The sequence below is a fragment of the Stegodyphus dumicola genome, chromosome 7 (assembly GCF_044657685.1).
Source record: "Stegodyphus dumicola isolate Sdum_Otavi_A_Nest chromosome 7, ASM4465768v1".
Classification (NCBI taxonomy): Eukaryota; Metazoa; Arthropoda; class Arachnida; order Araneae; family Eresidae; genus Stegodyphus; species Stegodyphus dumicola.
In genome coordinates this window covers 120994580-121015631 of record NC_140774.1, presented here as the reverse complement: position 1 = coordinate 121015631, position 21052 = coordinate 120994580, and the positions used below count along the sequence as shown (strand labels likewise).

Genomic DNA, 21052 nt, shown 5'->3' with positions numbered 1-21052 from the left:
TTAAAGATTAAAAAATCGGTTTTGATTCACGAACGCCTTGGATCACGAAGAAATGTTCCAAAGAAGAATGTCTTGAATGACGAACAATGTCTCGAAATATGAACAAGCAAGCTGGCAACAAATGATATTCAAATGCAATTAATGCAGTGGAGGAAATGTCTTCAAGGAAAATGTTCCTAGTTATTTCACCAACGAATGTGCAAAATTGGGTAAGTTGCAAAGGTTCATAGAACATTTTTACTCTGTACAATAGTAAGCAGTAGCACAAATACACACAAATGACAATGTGACGTCTTGCTTTAGGAACATATTAAAGCATAGCTAGAAACAAATCACATTGGGTAAATTGTTAACGGGAAAGATCCAACGATTCTTAAGCAAAGGTCAGCGATGTCAAGAAAAAGAGAAAAAACCCCAGGAAGACAAATTATCTGAGATTTTTACGGAATAGGATTTTACTTTCAAACAATACAATTTTGCATTTTTCGGACTCTTCACCGTTTTCTACTTACGCCATCAACGTTTCTTCGTACAGATACGGTCGGTAAAATTTAATTCCAGTTTTCTTATTTTTTATGTGTTTAGTATTATGTTAAATAGTACGTAGATGTTACCGGCAATATATGAAAGCCCGCATTCTGCCAGCAATCCATGAAAAGTTTAACATTTCATACATTTCCTAGGTATTCTATAGAATGGCAAACGATAAACCGGCAAAGTCTTAAATTCTTTCCCAATTTATAAGGAATTTGTTTCGGATCATGAGATTATGGTCGATTGGTGGATTAAACCAACATGATGATAACATGTTTACCGAAGAAATTTCCTTTTCTGCTACCTGTAGGTTTGTGTTTAAAAGAAACGAGTGAAGCACATGCATGTGCAAAGTGTCGTCAAAAAATTCATACCTTTTGTGGCGATAGTAATGATGATGAAATGGATATAATAATATAATAAAATAATAATAATAATTTTAAATAATCCCCTTATCATGACCTTTTCTCATACTTTGCCTAAAAAATATTTGTCATTCTACAGCAAGCCTAGGTATTATATACAATGCCTAGCGAAAGTTCATAATAATTCTCATATTTCATATTTTTCCTAAAAACGTCAGGCACTCTGTAGAATGCCGTCGTGTCGTTTACACTGTCGGTAACATATGTACGAGTATTAATATTGCCTATGTGTTAGATTTAATGAATTCCACTGATTTTGCATTATGAACTTAGTACTCTTATGCACAAAGTTCTCTTTTCTAAGCAGCCATTTGGGATCCAGGAATGGGTTAATTCATTTTACATCAATTCCGATGGGGAAAATTATTTCGGTTTACTAATATTTCGGAAGAAGAGCTATCTTTAGGAACGAATTAAGTTCGTAAACCAAGGTTTCACCGTAACTCCTACGTACGTCAATGATACAAATCTAAATTTGCAAAACAAATTTTTGCAGTAACACAAATTTATACTAAAGGCTGCATTAAAAAACATTTATTCTATATACCTTCGCAATATCTCATACGAAACTACGTGTAATGAATAAAAACAGAAATTCTCATGTGTAAAAACACACTTTTCATGGCCAGTTATGTGAAATATACATACGCGCTGCCGTTCATGAGTCCAAACGGCTCCGTATCTTCTATGTGAGGTGAATAAACGTCGTAACATTGAGTTATGGCCTTTTTGAAATCTGAATGGACGTTGCATGAATCGTTGCGGACTCTCAGCTGTCGGATTCGGGGTGAGCCCAGGAGTCTGTTTTCGTATAAAATGTTCCGGTCGTCGTTGTTCGTCTCCTGGTCGTTGTACCAGTTCTCCCAGTACAAATTCTCCACTAATACGTCTTTTGCGAACTACAAAATGTGAATCATTCAAAAAGTTAATTGTTATTAAAAATGCAAAAAATAATTTAATTTTTTATTAAATGCACAGACCAGTGAATTTTTAAATAAAAAAATTACAAATTTTGTGCTTAAAGTTATTTACATATTAACAATTTTATTTGACGAATTTCATATCTCTATCTTAATTAAAACGTATCGTAAGCCAGAAAGATTACTATTATCATTATTATTACTTCTTTAATAGCCGAAAACGCACTGTAATTAGAAAAGCATAGTTCAAGATACGCAATTCCCTTCAAGTATTCCATACCTTCCAAAAATCCGTCATTTGTGTAGCTTCCCTCATGCTGCCGGAATTATCCGCAAACGAAGAATCTAAGAAGAGTTCACTCATTACCTTTGTCTGGTAATACATGGTCGGACTCATCATTCCAAAGGTCACTGAAATGAAAGTAGAACAATTGTTCTTAGTCGACACAGAATCACTTATTTCCGGTTTAGCCGCCTACTTATAAAACCAATCTATCCACAAGGTAAGTTAATTCGATTCCTTTATTCAGTATTATAACATATTCAAATTTTACCATATATCTTTGTTTTTCGTACATAGGAAAACTCAAATTATTTGGATCACTCGTTCTTTTTCATGAAATTAAAGATGTTTCTTTGCATAAATTTTTTTTTGTAATGTATATAAAATATATTACAGCATAACAATTTTTTAAGAAGCTATTAAATTAATTTAAAGGAATATGTACGACAACATGCTGCCTAGTCCACAGTGTTCGACATATATCCAACAGAAAAGAATTACGTATTACAGCTAGATGTAATGTGTTTTGTTTACTTTGTGAGCCATTACTTTTAGTGATATTGTATAAATTCGACATGAAAAACGTGATGTCTAATTTTAGAAATTCAGTTACTTTCCTACACGAAGAATATTTATTTTTCAATAGATAGCATAACTACAATCAGTTTATTAGCTTTCTGGTACACGTCGTACTATTTTTTATTTCTACTGAATCTATAAAAATAAAGGTATCTGCAAAACATTTAATATTAGTTAAAAATTTTAATGAACTAGTTCAAACTCAGTTGTTTTCTAAAATACAAACTGTATTAAAGGAAAGTATATAAAAATCAAAAAGGAATGAAGTAATATATTTTATTAAAATCCTAATGTCATGAACAAAGTTAATGTATGCCAAAAGAAAAATGCAGTTTCAAGTTAGTTATTCATTCAAAATTATTGCTAGAGCAAATAATCTTGAATAACTATTTAGCAATAATCTTGAATGAATATCCTGAAATTTACAAACATTTGGCCTTTTTCTTTTCAATTCAACGAGAAAACACACACTTTGATTCTAAGGTTGCGTTTCTTTATTTAGCAAAGGTTTCTGATTTATTTTTAAAATCATATGTCAAATCTGTCATGACAGTGTGAGGTAGCACATGAAATACTATACTTATGTACCTTGAAATAAAACGAAAAAATTTTTGGTCATAATCAATTAACGCAGAGGATAGTGTCCTGAAACATCTATGGTTAATTCTAATTTAGTGATTTAAGAAACAGAAAACATACAAGAAATATAAAATTTTAATAAAATACATTTTATATTTAGAAGTAATTATTTCTCATTATTCATATTCATTAAAGGATAAAGTGAAAAAATAAACATTTAAAGACATTTAAATCAGATACAAGAACTTGAAATATTCATGCCAAGTTCTGCAGTATGTTAAATAAATTAATAAATAAAAATGCCATTTTATACTCCTTTTAACGGAACATCGCATATCTAGACATTAAGAAACTTTTTTATTCTCTAAAATTAAGGAAATAAAGAAATTCAATAGTCTACTTTTAGCTAGAATAAGGTTTCACTATTCTTTATAATGGTAAGCAAGATATGTTCAATATTCATTTCTTAACACAGTGCCTGGAAGAAAATGGATCTACTCCGAATCAGAACTTCGCCTACCTGAAGAGATCTGAAGAACTACTTCCCAGCTACGGGAAGAGGTAGAATATTGTGTGAGCATGCTATTAATGATGCAATACATCGAAACACTGCAATTCAATGACGAACACGTAGAAACACTGCAATTCTTTTAGGAGTGTATGTTAGTCATTAATAGCAGGGAAAACAAAATACTATTTTTCAGACTATATTTCATCACGTTTCTCATCATATGAATAAATACCACATATCATCATTATTTTTTGGGACACCCGCTATTCCTCAAGAATGACACAAGTTACGATTTCTGTGAATACCGATAAACATTTATTTGCTTATAAGAAAAACAACTTCATACTTACTGATAGAGAGAAGGACTAGAAAGACTATGTAGGTGAAGAGTTCTCGAAGAGTAGTTTTCACGTACCATTCCTTATCATCTTCTTTGCCTTTCATCTGACGTGTCGCCCACAGGCCTGGAAAAAAGAGCATTATGTACTTTTTAAGTTTGGTTTGGTTTATGTGATTATGGCAAAGCCTCGAGGGCTAGCTGCCTAAGGTGGGGGACGCCTTCGTGGAGGACTTTCTAAGGGAAACTGGCTTGTATACACGTTACACATGGGAAAAACCACGAAATCTCCCATGCAGGCAGCCCGTTCGCGGCATTCGAACCTCAGACCGAACTACCAAAGCAACTTTTAAGACAAAGAATGAGAATAATACTGCATTCAGCCCTTTATCGTTGAAATCAGTTAATCCATCAATTTTCTTGTCATATTTAATTTTCCATCCTGCATCCATATTCAACAGAAAGAAGAATTTCAATTCTTTACAATGAAATGTTATCTTAAATAACCAATAATAATAGAACTGCATTTTCTTTTTGAATCCGTTAATTTCATCATTTTAATGCAAAGAATGAGAATAATACTAAATTTAGCCAATTTTTTCGTTGAATCGAGTAAGTCCATCAATGTTTCCTTCGTATTAAATTTTCAAGTCTGCAGAGATATTCAGTATAGAGAAGGAGTTTAATTCTGCACATATTTAAGGCATCTTATATATCCAATAACGGAATTTAATTTTCTTAGAATAATAATGAGTCCAAATAATGGAATAATAATGAGTTTCTTGGAATAATAATGAGTCTTTTCTCGGTTGAATCGGTTATGTTCATCAATATACTCGTTTCGAACTTACTTAGCATTTCCATTCTTCAAACATACTCTATTCTATACAAAGAAAAGTTTTAATTCTATACGTATCCATTATATGATAAATGCCAATACTTCAAATACATGATATTATTTGTATAAATACATTGAAAAAATTACACATGTGCTTGTAGGGTAACCCAAGATCGTTGTATTGAAAATATATGCAACTTATCGTTTTAAAAAGGCATAAGAATGTGTTGCTGAAATTTTTGATTCCATCAGGTCAACTAGTACGAATTCTGATTCAAAATGGATACGGCAAAATAAATTACTAATAAAAAATAGCAAATATCAATCATAGTTATTGTCTTAGTTACTTAATATATGTTCCGAATGAGCATGTTAATCCAATCCTATGTATTTTACAGAATATGCTTGCATGCATATACGAATATTTTCATGCACACACAGACTAATATTAAAATTAAGAGAAGTTGCAAATTATGCTTATTTTTACGAAAAGCACTGAGCCAAAGATACTAATTATGCCACCGAAGAATTATGGAAATATTCAGAGTCGAATATGTAAGCACACACGAGAAATTTTCGGCGATTTGTGTGCTCGTACTTCTTCACAATATTCACAGTGTTTTTCGCAAGAGTTGGGTAAATTTCATACGATATCAGGAAAATGAGTAACCACGAACGTATGGATGACGGAATGGGATGGAAAATTGTCGGTAGATTGATAGCAAGCCAATCACAAGCGCAGATAGCTACACAGCTCAATGTAACGCCAGTGTCATCTGGAATTTGTAGAAACAGTTTCAGGTTACTGGATGCCTATCCAGAAGACCTGGACAAGGTCGATCAAGATCTACAGTAATGAATGAGTATCGTTATTTTGTGCTTTCAGCGAGGCCACACAGGACTGCTACAGCTTCACAGCTCTCTCATGAGCTGTATGTTGCCAACCTTAATGAGATAAGGCTGTACGTCAGAAGACCTGTTTCTGCGTCCCTCTCACTGCAACAACAGCTTTGAATCAGATTTCAGTGCAGCAACAATCATTCTACAGATACAACCTGCACACTGGTTCTTGGCGTACCTCTATCTGGAAAGAGCCTGGAGCACGATACCCTCCCTCCCTCATCATGGAAAAAGATCATTACTGTGGTGGAGGTGTAAAGGTTTCGGTTGGAACTACGTTGAGCGGCCGCACACCTTTGCATGCGTTTGACAAAGGCTGACTACTATGAGGTACAGAGATACTCCTGACTACTATGAGGTATAGAGAGGAGATCTTACAGCCCTATGTTCGAGTTTTCAAGGGCGAAGATGTCCTGAGCTCTTGCTGATGAACAGCAACGCTCCTCTATATAGGGCTCAGCTGGTCGACGATTATCTGGGAAGTGATGATATTCATTGCATGAATTAGCCAGCCAGATATCCTGACCTTAACTCTATAATGCATGCCTGGGACGCTCTTGGGAGGGCAATTTCATCTCACCATCCCCATCCAAAAACCATCCTGGAGTTGAAAACTGCTTTGTTGCAGGAGTGGAAACGACTGCTACAGAGACTCCTCAGCTGCCTCCGATCCAGTATACCGTGACACGGGGCAACGTTTCTGGCTGTGAGAGGTGACCATACCCCATATTAGACTCATTTTCAGTTCATTATCACAACGTGGATTTTGGACATCCTCGCACAATGAGCTTTACAGATAATCGTACATAAAATGACAATAATGTACATAAAGGGACTTTTCAATGGTACATCTCTCTTTGTTATAAATGTATATTCATATTAAATTTCTTTAAAATATGTACACTAGTTTTTCATAAATTTGACATAATGTGCAAATTCTCTAAATTTTGCACACAAGTGTATTTTATAGTACATGGCAACGTATAAAATTCTTAATATTTGTACATACACATATAACTCTGCTAATATACAAATTATTTTTATTTGTCTTTCCTTTTTTTTCCACATGATATTTCAGAAATCAACATTAATAATATCAAAGCTGAATTTTAAAACTGCACTCATCCTCAATATTATGAGAGAGAGATAAATAAAAAATTTAAAAATGTTTTTTAAAAACTACGCTTTTATTTAAAACTCATAAAATAATTAATAAATTAAAAAGAGAAAATAATTTATCACATAGTTTAATGAGAATAGGAAATTAAATAATTCTGTTTACAGAATTTATCTACAAATTTACACCATGAACAATAAAAGCGTAAAAGCATAAAATTTAAAATATTAAAATCGAATTCTGAAATCATCGCTTCACCACATTCTATTGCCATCCACAGTGAATGTGTGTGCAAATTTTTAGCTACACAGTTTGTCAGGAAATAGTTTAAAAATCGACAGCAAAGTTATGACCATGTTGACAAACATCATGAGAGAACTAAATAAAAACTAATATGAAGCAGAGTAATTTTTCATAAAATGTGATTTTAAAAGGTTATAAACTAATGAATCCTGGGATTGAATGATTAAAATAACTAAGCACTAGTAGTTAACACTAGTAATTAACTAAACACCAGTAATTTGATCCCACCTGTATGTTTATTTTCATAATTTTTCTCATGTGTAATTAATAAAATTTCCTAATTAATGTAAATTCTTTAAAACATATAGCATTCTCTGGGCTGATTTCAGTCAAAATTGAGATAGAGCTTAGGCAGAGAACTCTCGTGTACTACTTTGCTTAAATAATCCAATCCTAAAATAGATAAGTTTCGTATGCTTTCCACTATCATATACATGGCTGTCAAATGATAGTGAAGGACTAAAAATTAATGGAACTCTGTAATATTCACGCACTGTAACACGTCTATAACAATCCTCATGCAGCTTTTATTTTTTGCAACCCTTAGTCGTTGAGAAATACTTACACAAACCTATATAGTTACAGAAACGTTTTAAATGGTGCACATTTTCATGTCATTGTACTTTTAAATTTAAAAAAATCAGTTTTAAAAAAATTTAAAAAATCTATCTTTTATGGTGGTTCGCGTAAAAGTTTATACTTACAACCCCCTCCCCAAAGGAATAGGTAATGACAAAAATCGAGCGAAGTATTTAATTTTAAAGCTTGGAAATTTTACAGCTTTTTCTTTTTTTAACAGATTAATATAAATTTTCTATGTCAGCCCCCAAAATAATTACTGCTCTGCTTCAGGGATCGATTAAAAACCAAATTACGGTAATCAAGATTGATTTTATGTCACTCAGTGACAGTCCTTTGTGACTGAAGTGCGGTGATGAAGGTGATCCAGACCACTTTGCATTTGAATGTAGGAATACCGCGAGATTTCGTTTATGCAAGACCTTCTCATGAGCACTGGCAGGTATGGACAGCTAGCGTTTTAGATAATAGGTTAGCATTGAAAAAACTTGAACGTATCATGAGCTACTGCACAACAGCCTATATGACTGTTACGCAGTCGCGGCAATAACTCCACATCTGTCCAATTGTAAGATAGCTAGCCACTCCATTGCACTTCATAGCTCTATAGCTCTTATCCATTTTGCAGCCCAGCAATTTTTGTAATTCTTTAATTGTTTTGTAATTATTTTGTAATTGCAGTAAACGTAGTACTGTTATACACATTCTGTACAGCAACTTTGTTTGTTGTTTCACTATTGGTATGTTTGTTTTGTTGTTTCACTATTGGTATGTTTTCCGGAATTACTCTGTTTATTAGTAGAACAACTCAGTAAGTGTTTTTTCGCTAAAAACTGTACCTTCTTCAAGAGCCTTGTTTGCCCATGTTATTACTATTTTTTTTTTTTTTTTTTTTTTTTTTTTAAACCCAGTAATGCTGTCTGTACTTTCACCCTAGCCTTTGGCTGGGGTTTGACCGGAAGTAGTTCAAATCCGATGAGCAGGTGAAAATCCCGTGTGGTACCTTAGTCGGAAGCCTGCTCAGCGGCGAGTAGTAGTAGTAGTCCTTTGTGATTTACTAATACGCAACATAATTAAAATTTTGTTACATCTGGTATGCAGAAGGCATATTCACGCAATAAGTTTTCAAATGTTAAAAATATGTTAATTATATATATTATATAAATTTTACCTGTAAGAATTAACAATTATAATAATATATGCCTAAAAATGTAAATATATACTTTGAAGTGATACGTAGTCTTTAAATGATTTCAACATGTGCCTTGTAAATGAATGTTAACATAATAATTTTCAATTTAAATTGCATTTTTGTCTAGTTTATCATTGTCTACATTAGTATATCTTCACCTTTTGTAAAACTATACACTGATTTATTATATAACAACACCATAATGATGTCTCGATATTGAAAACATGTACTCTCTTCAAGAGCCTTGTATGCTCATGTTATTTCCCTATTGGTAACATTTCATTCTTAACTTTATTATGCACTTTGTGTAACTCAGAGGTATATTCGGAATCGAATTCTGCTTTTATTTTGTCTACAATAGTGTGCATTTTTACTATCATTATATGTGCATTTATCTGTACATTAAGATAGCTAACGATTGCATTGCACATCATAGGTCTTTTACAGCCCAGCATTTTATAGCAATTCTTGATTCTTGCAGGATAAAACGATTGTAACATATGCCTTAAAATGTAATTGAACACTTTGAAGTGAAATGTAGGCTTTAAATGTTTTGAACATATGATTTATAAATGAGTGTTAACATCATTATATTTACATTTAACTGCATTTTTATCTAGATGCATATCATTGTCTACAATACTGTGCCTCCACCTTATATATTCTACACTGAAAACATGTATCCTCTTCCAAAGCCTTGTATGCTCATTGCTCATGTTGTTTCACTATTGGTATGTTTTCCGGAATTACTCTGTTTATTAGTAGAACAACTCAGTAAGTGTTTTTTCGCTAAAAACTGTACCTTCTTCAAGAGCCTTGTTTGCCTATGTTATTACTATTTTTTTTTTTTTTTTTTTTTTTTTTTTTAAACCCAGTAATGCTGTCTGTACTTTCACCCTAGCCTTTGGCTGGGGTTTGACCGGAAGTAGTTCAAATCCGATGAGCAGGTGAAAATCCCGTGTGGTACCCTAGTCGGAAGCCTGCTCAGCGGCGAGTAGTAGTAGTAGTCCTTTGTGATTTACTAATACACTAACAATAATTTACTAATACGCAACATAATTAAAATTTTGTTACATCTGGTATGCAGAAGGCATATTCACGCAATAAGTTTTCAAATGTTAAAAATATGTTAATTATATATATGCAAGTTTAGTATTAATTTCAATACATATGCAACTCTAATAGTCATACAAAAAATTCATTATTATTATAGCCTAAAAATAATGTTTCTTGGCTATGTGCCAACATTTGAAGCTTGTCACTATTTTCTAGAACATGAATTAAAAGTTTGTGAATGAGCTTTCCTTTTTGAAAAAATTTTTTAGTGATCAAAACTTTTCAAGATAGTCTACATACTAATAATATTTATTACTTAATCTAGTGGTGTCAAAGTGGCAACCCGCGGTCCACATGTGGCTCCCAAAGTAATTTTATGCGGTCCGCGAATACATAATGCTGCAAATATTTCAAGATTTTATATATTGGAAATTCGAGTTTACATCATTTTCATTACTATTAAAAACTAATGTGAATAACTCACCAGAAAACCTATACATTCAGCTAATTAATCTGATAATAATTCAGCTAAATGTGATATAAATCTTATTCAAAGATTTGAAGATATAACATTCATTCGTACTTGTCAAAATATAAATCCGTTATGAAATTTTGCGCTAAAAATAATCGCTTTGTTCGCTCAATGCATTTATTTGTGAACAGCTGTTTTCACAGTTGAAAATTAATAAGATAAGAAACCAGTTCACCGATGAGCATTTACCAACCGTGATAATTTCTTGTAATTTTTCTCCAGTGCACGAATATTACACAAAGAAGCTTTTATTTACATACAATATTTATAATAATTTACATACAAACAAATGTATTTTAATATTTATGTATCGAAGAAAAATGTAATGAATAAGAAAGAAAGAGAGACTAAATTGTCAATACTTCTCATCTTTTGCCGCACTTGGAACGTTTTCCCTGAAAATTAACAAAATTTTCATAATTTGCTTATTTTTAATTTAACTTGAAATAAGTTATTTAATGATTAATTAAATATATTAGAATTATTTGAAAGAACTGTCAGTCTAAAAATTTAATATTTCTCTATGAATATATTTAAATTATAAATGCGTAACGCAGTAAAATATAGAAATATAGTATTTACTCGTGTATCCTACTACTAATTTTACCGCTTGAAAACAGCCAGAGGAAAATTACACCGCTTACACTATTTCTGAAGAGACGACTTAAACTATAAAGCACCTAATTAAACGATAAAACTTAAAGACATATTAATATGATTATATTATGTATTTCAAAGAATTTACCAATTTAAATAATATTCTTTTAACTTACATAAAATACTTTCCTATTTCTGCATATATTTTACATTGTTCTCTTATAAATCAGAAATTTCTGAATCACATGCTGAACAAAGGGGGGAAGTATGCGAATTAATACGGTAAACCTACGCTAAAATGTAATGCGTTCATATTATTTTTCTCCTTATGTTACAAAAGAAATAAAACATAGTAACTGCTGAAACTTTTCTCTAAGTAATTAATGCACAGAGTTTTACATTTAAAGGCAATTTCACTTCGGTACCTTTTATTTCTTTTTTTTCTATTTATTTAGCATTTTTTAAGCTTCCAGATTTTGCAAAAATACAATTTTGTCATTATCATCAAATGAAAATAAATGGTAATTTCAATATTTGTGGTAAGCGATTTATTATTAATGAAAGTTTTTGCTAATAATTTATAAGTAATATATTTTATAGGAAAGGCGCATGTGTTATAAGCTTCAGTATCAAACTAAAACGCACGCAAACCCTAACTACGAAACTATATTTTAAATCCTATCTTAATGCAATTTAGAAGCAGAAACATAGCAGAATAGCTGTTTCAAAACAATAATATGAATGTAGAATTAGTATAACAATAAGAATAATATGAATTACAATGCATCATTTCACATAGTTAACAAATAATCATTAAGCATTTTGTCAAACGTTTTCCTATTAGATTCCTAAAGAACTTTTCCTATTAGATTTGATTCTAATTGAACTTTTTCTCTGAATGTTTTTGTGATGAAGCATATTACATGTTCCGCCGAAATCTGTCTACTTAGCAAGTAACTAAGTTAGTTTTCTAAAAATATTTACTTAATCACAATGAATTGCATTGATTTTAATTGAGGAGCAGCTGAAATTTACGGGTGCTTCGATGGACAGTTTGTTACTGGTTGCTAACTTAAAAGTAACTTAATTATTCGATTGCTTCCTGTCATTTTTATAAATTACCGCACAAGTGGCGCAATAAGGAATTGTTTATAAAAATAAATTCTTCGTTAAGTTCTAAATAAAGCATATCTCGGTCTAATAGTATCCATTTCAGTGACTTAAAGGTCACAACGACCTTTCGAATGATGGATTTTTGCTACCATTACCAAAATGAATTGCAAGGGAAACAAATTAGAGAAAATGAAAAACAAAACATCATATGTAATATCACAGCTTTCATTACGCATGGGGTAACAAACTACCCCGGATTTCACAATCCTGATATTAAAACGCCCAGTTTTTAATGTTTCACGACTCAATCTGGCAAATGGAATGTGGTCGCGGTTCGAGGATCAGGATTCCCATGGAGACCGACCACCAACATGGCCTGGACATGCTTCGCAATTCGGGGCTAAATACCCATGACGTTGTTAAAGCAATTGCTGCACAGAATTATGTCGCTTTACCAAGAATGATTTATATAATGCCAAGAGATACGTTAGCAAAGGTATTGAATCATGTAGAAAATGAATTATAAACAAAGCAGCTATTTCGGTGATGGAAGTAGATCAGGCAAATTGATATTGATAGATGTCAAATATCATGATGAGCTCCAAAGATATCAGCGATATATAATGTTATTACCTAAATTTAAGATAAAAAGAGTAATGGCCAAAGAGAGGTTTTGGCACAAATTCAGATGCGTACAAAATTTCCATACAAATATTTACTTTATTCAGTCTTATATTTACTGAATCTTATATGAATGATTTCCACAAAATTCTGATGTTTGTGTGAAATAGTATGACATTTACTTTTTATTATTAATTTTAAATTTAAACTAAAAACACGCTTCGTTCAAATCTATCTATAACTTACTTTTAACAAACAAATACCTTACCACTGACCACGTAATTGATACTACTGCATTAAACTGCTACTATATATAATTAAGTTTCTTTATATATATGTGTGTGTGTGTGTGTGTGTGTGTAATAAAAAAAAAACTCAGAAGTAATGATCAGAAGGAATTTTGATGGCGTAAAAGTGTTGATCCATAATGAATAGGAAATTGGAAGCAAAGGTAGATTAAATCTTCATTTTTTAATTTTCAGCAACATGTTGCGGCCACAAACAAGTTGGCACATTAAATGTGCCCATTCCAAAAAGTTTACATTTTAGATCAATTTCCAGTAAGATAGAAGAAGCAGACTGCAGTCCAGCTACGCCAAAGCATAGAAAGCAAGCGCGTTATGTTCAGGGCGAAATCTTAATTCAGAGAGTTAGTTTTGGTTCTCAATGCATTTTGATTGAATAGTTAATATTGTTGTAAAATTACTATTGGCCGTCAGAGTTTTAGTTCCATTTACATCATCAGAATTACGTAAGAATCATATGACATAGACTAGTCTCGAAATGACGCAGTGCAAATAGAGGTTACTATTTTTAGAACAGAGAAGGACAATTAATTTACGCAGCTAATTTAATTTCTTACATATTCTTTTATTTTTCAACTGAAATATGTAAGAGCTGTAAAAATATGTAAGAAGTTTAAAACTTCTTGTACAGAGCACATGTTGAATCGGAATCGAAGAAAATAACTTATTGATTAAAATCAAATTAAGATCAAGAATTCATCAGCAAAATAACGAAATTAAACGCTATATTTAAGTCAGCAAAAACAAATTTATAAGAAGAGATCATAAAATTTAACTTAGAAACCATAGAAATCCTCGGCAACTCCGAGAATTTAAATATAGAGGATTGGATTGCTTTCTAAGCTCATAACACTTCTAAGGTTACTCGAGGATTCTCGCGCAGTGGGTGGTGCTTGGACACTTAAATTATAGTCACATATGTGATTGGTTACCAGTAGGTAAACTGGAAACAAACAGTGGCTAGGAATTTCAGTTTGAGGTGCTGTTTGTTCTATGTTCTTAAACAAATTTTATGTGGAAATCAGAAACACGCTACTTTTATATTCGCTGCAATCAGTGTGAATATTCTTTTCTTATCTGCTGAATAATATCTCTTCTTTTATTCTTTTTTTTGTTTCATTCGAGGTGATTAAAAACTGTGATAAAGATTCTCATGAGACGTAAGATAACTTGTCGCATTCAACCGCTGGATTAGTTTCGATTCGATACTTTCCTTTCGAAGTGCACCTTTATAACCCAAATAGAAGAAATATTTAGAGGTATTTAGTCAATTCTAATAGAGGAGCAAAAATTATTATCTTAAAACAATTTTAAAATTCGTGATAAATACTCTTAAGAAGAATTAGTTTGTGTCTATGCAATATATAAAAGAAGCCATCAAAACATCAAGAGATCTACATTTCCTTGGACATTAGAACGAAGTTAACGGTTTTGTCTGCTGAATCAGTGGTGAGTTTATAATCCTGTAATTTTTATTTAAATAGTTATTAATCTCCTAACTGATAACTTTAAAATAAAAACAATAAAAAAAGGCTTCATATTAAATTAATTGCTGAATTCAACATCAGTTCATGAAAAAGCAAAGCTAAGCAAAGCTTTCTAAGATTCTCAAAATTTGTGAATAAATCTTCGAACTTTTTTTTAAATTTTAATCTCTGTCTAATTCCGTTTCTCACTTCTAAAATCCTTGCATAATCGATAAATAAAAAAAATCTACATGCTAGACTAAATTTCTCGCTTCGGCTAATGCAGTAGCACCTTACTTTGCATCCTAAAGTTTTCAGATTATTCAGTGTTAAACAATTAAGAAAACACGTTTTTATTTTCAGTTGATTTTTTCTATTGTCTATTGATAGCATAGTGACACAATGTTTTATGGTATTATTATATGCGTAACTGTTAGAAAAAGTGCAAACAAGTTTTTGGATATGCGGAACACGAACTGGTTTTTAATCGTATGAAAATAATTCTTAAGCTATCAACAGCAGATTGAAATATAAATAAACAGTAGTAAACGTATAATCAACTAAACAGTAATTCATTATGAACCGTTGACACAAACTCAAAATAAGCATTCTCATTTAGATCTCTCACTGAATGGAACTAGAATGTTGAGTACATTTCGCATATTCGCTCAGTTTTTAATCAATATTTTCATTAAGTACCGATCAGTTTAGGGTCATTTAAAATTTAAATTAAGCTTATAATGATTTCAGTGGTTATAATCTCGCATTCCGATTTATAAAAGATATAAAAAACTGAATTTCTAATAGCTTCGCTTTGCTACAAAGGCAATAAGGTTTAAATGTTTTATCAAATCCTTATCATACTTATTCCTCATAGGTAAACGCATAAATCTGTCCATAATTTTCCGACTTTTGTGGACTATGCATCATTCGACGGAGCCCAATTATAGCTATATCATTGCTGTTTGTATGTATATTTTGCAAACTATCTATTACTCACAGGTGTTCAAGTTTCAGTATGCCATCTATGTAGGTATAGTTTTATGGAATATCTACCATTCGCAAGTATTTAGTTTTTTGATACTGCTTAGTTATGTGCGTATTTTGTCGAGTGTTTATCATCTACATTAATCCAGTTTCCAATGTATCATTGGTGTGCGTATGTGCATGTTTCATTAATTTATGACTATTACATTTTAACTTAAGCAGAAATGATTCATTTTTAATAGTTTATAAGGTCTTTTCTCCCGCCTTCCCTCTTGCCTTTGTAGTGTAATTGGAAGCTTACTCGAAGCATATTCGACAGGTCCAGGGTTCGAGTTCTGGTGAGGGCACTGCATATTTTTTTCGTCTCCAGCATCAAAAAATCTTAATCCTAACTCTACAAGTTGTTTTCATACTTATTGTTAATCCAGTTTACTGAATGGTGATCCCGATAGATCAGGGATTCCCAACCTTTTACCTGCATCGATCCCCCTTAAAAGGAATTTGTTTTCTGCATCGACAAGCTTAGATTTCCCTCTACAATATAGAGACCACAACATAATCCTAACACAAATAACAGCATATAAATAACGTGAGATAACAATTAGGTTAAGAATATGAACAGAAGTTTCGAAAAAATGGTTTATAAGATTTATTTTTGTATTATTATTATTTTTAATTTTACAAATATAAACAAGTTTTCCAAAATAAAATCACAGATTCTGATTGCAAAAAAAAATCGATTTTAATGAATGTGGTGGTTGTTCTTGATGTACTGATGCAATTTTTTTTTAATATTTGGCATAAAATCGCTTAATTTAATTTTGCTATCACCTCGTTAAAAATATTCAAACTGTTTCCGGTTTTCCACTCTAGTTTTGCGTTTTTCGTATTTTTTTATTACCTTTTTTTGTTTCTTGCGTTTTACTTTTTTATACTGCTCTTACAGCATGTAGAGACATTAGGATATTTTGGAAGCAAGAGAGATGAAAAATGAGCAATGCCCTCGCCAGTACTCGAACCACGGACCTCTCGAATACGCGCCAAGTGTGCTGACCATTACACCATGAAATCATGCTAAGAAGGCGGGAGAAATACCCTATATACTTGATTTTTTAAAGGGTGGCTGGGGATTTGGGGACCCAATTGCTAAATCCTGAATCATCATCCACCACCAAGTTCGGAAGCCACTGTAGAGACATTAGGTATTTTTTGAAACAGGAAAGATGAAAAATGATCAATGCCCTCGCCGGGACTCGAACCATGGACCTCTCGAATACGCGCCGAATTTGCTGTTCATTACACCACGAAGGTATGCTAAGAAAGCGGAAGAAATACCTTATAAGCATAAAACATTTACATATTTGAAAAAATATATTATTGATTTTTAATAAGTCAAAATCCTAAAAATCAAAACGAAAAGAATACCGCATTAAATATTATTGATTTTTAAAATATATTAAACAGTCTTAGTGTATTTTTCTTTTGCATTTATTTTATAAGATTTCTTCCTTACTACTGATACAGCTTTATAGCAATAAAACATTAATTATCAATTTTATTAATAACTTTTTTGTAATCAATGATATCTTGATTAGGCCCATCAGTTGTTGATACATATTCGGCAAGTGACTCCTTGATCATCACTGACACCCTCTAAATTTCCATCCCTCACCAGGGGGTCCATACCGAACCCGTTTGGAATCCTAGCGCTAGATGTTTCATAGGAAAAGACAAAAAATATATATAATGTATTATACTGGTTTCTCCTAGTTTCATTTTGTCCCATGCTTTCTCGTCATTTTAAAGGAATTAAGAAAAATCAGATTTCAAACAAGAAAAGTCAGTTCTAAGATGAAAATGCGTCATTAAGCTAATATTCCTCATTACAATAAGTATTAAAATATATTTATTTATATGCATTTTAATGATCAGCGGTCATTTTTAAAAAAAGAGGAACTGCCTACATCAGAAAGTCCAACTTTTCAGAAATTCTAAGCTGAATAGCTCCCCGCTCAAAATATATATACACATACCCTGCAAGTTTGATAGAATTGTTCCAAGAGCTTCATCAGGATTATAATATTAAATAACTAGCAGCTACGCTGCCAGTTTTCGTCTGCCTTTTAAATGTACCGGGAAAATGCCCGAAGGGAATACCAAACGTTAAATTAAAAAACTGCGCAGAATTTTACTCTGGAGAATAACTCCATAAAAAAAAAATTATCGAAACATTTTTATTACATATAACAAAATTACAATGAAATAAGCAATATCCGTTAATACAAATATTAATTATCCTAATAAATAAATTAATCAACTTCTCGTTGCCTTCTCTCGACAAACGTCCAGTATCCAAGAGATAAATTAAAATTAAAAACTGCAAAGAAATATCGCCTTCATTTTTCCAAATGGCAACAGTACTGATTTTCAACAGTCTGCAGTCCAGTATACAACTGAATGAAAAACTGTTGCCAAAACCACATTTCTAAAAGAATGAAAGTATTAAAATAATAGCTGATTAAAAAGCTTCGAGGGAGGGAAAAAAAAAAAAAGTCTGATTCAAATTTTGAAAAAAAATCGCTTCGAGGTGCACTGGCTCTTTTCTAGATGCACCTATATGCCAAATTTTGTATCCCTGTGTCTATTAGCTTACATGCGGCACGAATGAAAAGACACACAGACTCTTTCTTTTATATGTAGAGATGACCACAATATAACCTCGACTGCTGCATCTAATGAAACTGTATTTTCATTTTAATCCAAAAGTATATTCAATCGTGAAAAAATATAAGCATAATATTTTAATGTAGACATTAAGACTGATTTCTTAATACCAATGCTTTTATTTTCAGTTTGACAGAGGTGGCAACAACTGCGAAGAATATATTCAATATTTTCGAGTAAAATATTTATTTATAGAAAAATGTTGCTTGCCGAAATGCATGTTAATTATCATGTAATACCAAAATATAATATCAGGAATAGGGATTATTTGTGAAATATGGAATTATGTTTTTAGGAAGGTACAACTTACAACTTATAACAGTTGTCGGTGCATATTTGGCTATCGACCTGTTGTTCATCACTTACATCCTTTAAAATTTCTTTGCTCCTAGGAGGTCCATATCGACTCCACGGGGAACCCCAGCGCTAGATGCTTCATGTACGAAGAAAACATTTCATATAATGTATTACATTGGCTTCTCCTACTTCATTTTGTCACATGCTTTCTAGTAATTTTAATGAAATAAATGAAAAATTTCAAAAAAAAAAAAAAAAAAAAAAAAGAAATAGTCTGTTTAATATGAAAATGCCTCATTAAATTAATATGTCTCATTACAAACAATGAAAAATATATTTATTTGTACTTCATTTAATGATTATAAAAGTTCTCCTGAATGAATTTTATTCAAATTACGTATTTAATTGTAACTCCACGCATTTCATTATAACGAAAATAAATTTAACGCTAACTAAGAATGGAGTAGCAAACATACTGAAACATTATTAGCATCTTTGAAAACCTTGAAATTTATGTACATACTCTTTCTGCATATTTTCGAAAGATAAATTCCTATCCCTTTAAAATCTATTTGAAGTCTCCTGGTAAACTGACATTCAGAGCTGCATACGTTTCACCGCTTACATGACTTTAAACAGACAGAATTTCAAAGTTAATCAAATTGCTGTTGCTAATATAAGATTGCTGTAATTTTAGCTTAATTTTGGATGCTATCATTTTTTTAAATACAGCTTGTTTCAAAAAGAATATACATATTTAGAATGCATATATTTTTTAAACTGTATGACATACGAATATGAAACTTTACACACATATGTACGAATCTCTCAAGTTCAGATTACATATGTTCAATATGTCCTCCATCAGCGACACGAACAATATCACATCGATAACCAAATTCCTCGCGTACTCGGGCAAGCGTGTCCGTCGTCGCTGATGTTATGACAGTACTTATCCGGTTCTTCACCTCTTCCGGGTTCTGTGGGAGTGGTGGTACATAAACGATGTCTTTAATGAAACCCCATCGGAATAAGTAACAGGATGTCAAATCCGGTGACCGTGGAGGCCAGCTGAGACATGCTAGGTCGCCAGCTTCTTGACGACCAATCCAACGGCTTAGTAGAGTTTCACTCAGATAACTCCGCATTTGGCGACACAAGTGAAGGGGTGCCCCGTCTTGTTGAAAAATGAAGTTGTCTTCGTGCAGCCTCAGAAACAACCAGTTTTGTAGCATAGCGAGATACTGATGACCGTTAACCGTGTTTCCATCAAAGAAGAATGGGCCGTAAACAGATAATCAGGATATCGTACAAAACACATTGATTTGGGGCGAATCTCGTACATGTTCATTGGCAGCATGTGGGTTCTGTAGGCCCCAAATTCGAACATTGTGTTTGTTTACATGACCACTAATATGAAAAGTCGCTTCATCACTGAACACGATGCGGTGTGCGAAAGTGTTATCATTGTCAATAGAATCAATAATCTCGTTACAAAATTCCATACGTTTGCGTTTGTCATCAGGATACAGAGCCTGTAACAAATGTAACTTGTACGGCTTCATAACCAAACGACGTCTCATAGTACGCCAAATTGTTGTGGTAGGCAACTGTAACTCCCGACTGGAACGACGAGTTGATTTTGAAGAACTACATTGGAAAGCAGTTTGAATTCGTGCAAAATTTTCGTCGGGAACACGAGTGCGGCCAGGACTTTTTCCTTTACATACACATCCTTGTATTTGCAAATTGTCGATACCATCTGAGAATGTTCCACCCATTCGGAGGATCACTTTGGTACTTCAATTTGAAAAGTCTTTGGCCTGTAATCACGAAATTGCACTTCCCAAACTCGAGAACACAAAATGATTTCTGCTGCGAAGTAGCCATTTTAAACATGTGACGGTTATCACGCAAAACAGAAGACAACTGACATCTAGCGGCTATTAATATAAACTAGACTATGTATTCGTTGTTTCGCCAATAACCGAGCAGAGGCACAGTGATCGATAGTTTGGACAAAATAACACTTTGTAATGCATATATTCTTTTTGAAACGTGTATAATTTATTAGTTGCTTTTTCCGATAAAGTCGAATGTTTAATTCAGTTTCAGCGCTAAACATTCATACTCATTTTAGCATCCAATTTAATACAATATTAGTCAACTAAAATAATAAACGGTACTTATGTGTTATTGTAAGCATCTTGGAAAAAATCACCAAATTTTCTGATTGTGCCACACTTTGGCAACTATT

At 32.3% G+C, this 21052-nt stretch overlaps 2 protein-coding genes across 2 annotated transcripts in view; one reads left to right on the top strand and one right to left on the bottom strand.

The window, feature by feature from the left end:
* The window catches only part of LOC118182017 (polycystin-2-like), a 113961-nt gene that overhangs the window by 55538 nt on the left and 37371 nt on the right, over nt 1-21052 (bottom strand). Inside the window, exons 3-5 of the mRNA XM_085820767.1 lie at nt 4182-4295; nt 2160-2290; nt 1608-1858 (exon numbers count right to left, since the gene is read on the bottom strand). Of these exons, the coding sequence (XP_085676893.1) occupies nt 1608-1858; nt 2160-2290; nt 4182-4295 (496 nt within the window). The remainder of the gene's footprint in view (nt 1-1607; nt 1859-2159; nt 2291-4181; nt 4296-21052) is intronic.
* The window catches only part of Myo61F (unconventional myosin 61F), a 225143-nt gene continuing 218593 nt past the window's right edge, over nt 14503-21052 (top strand). The window contains exon 1 of the mRNA XM_035351277.2: nt 14503-14770. The gene's annotated coding sequence lies outside the window, so the exon portion shown is untranslated. The remainder of the gene's footprint in view (nt 14771-21052) is intronic.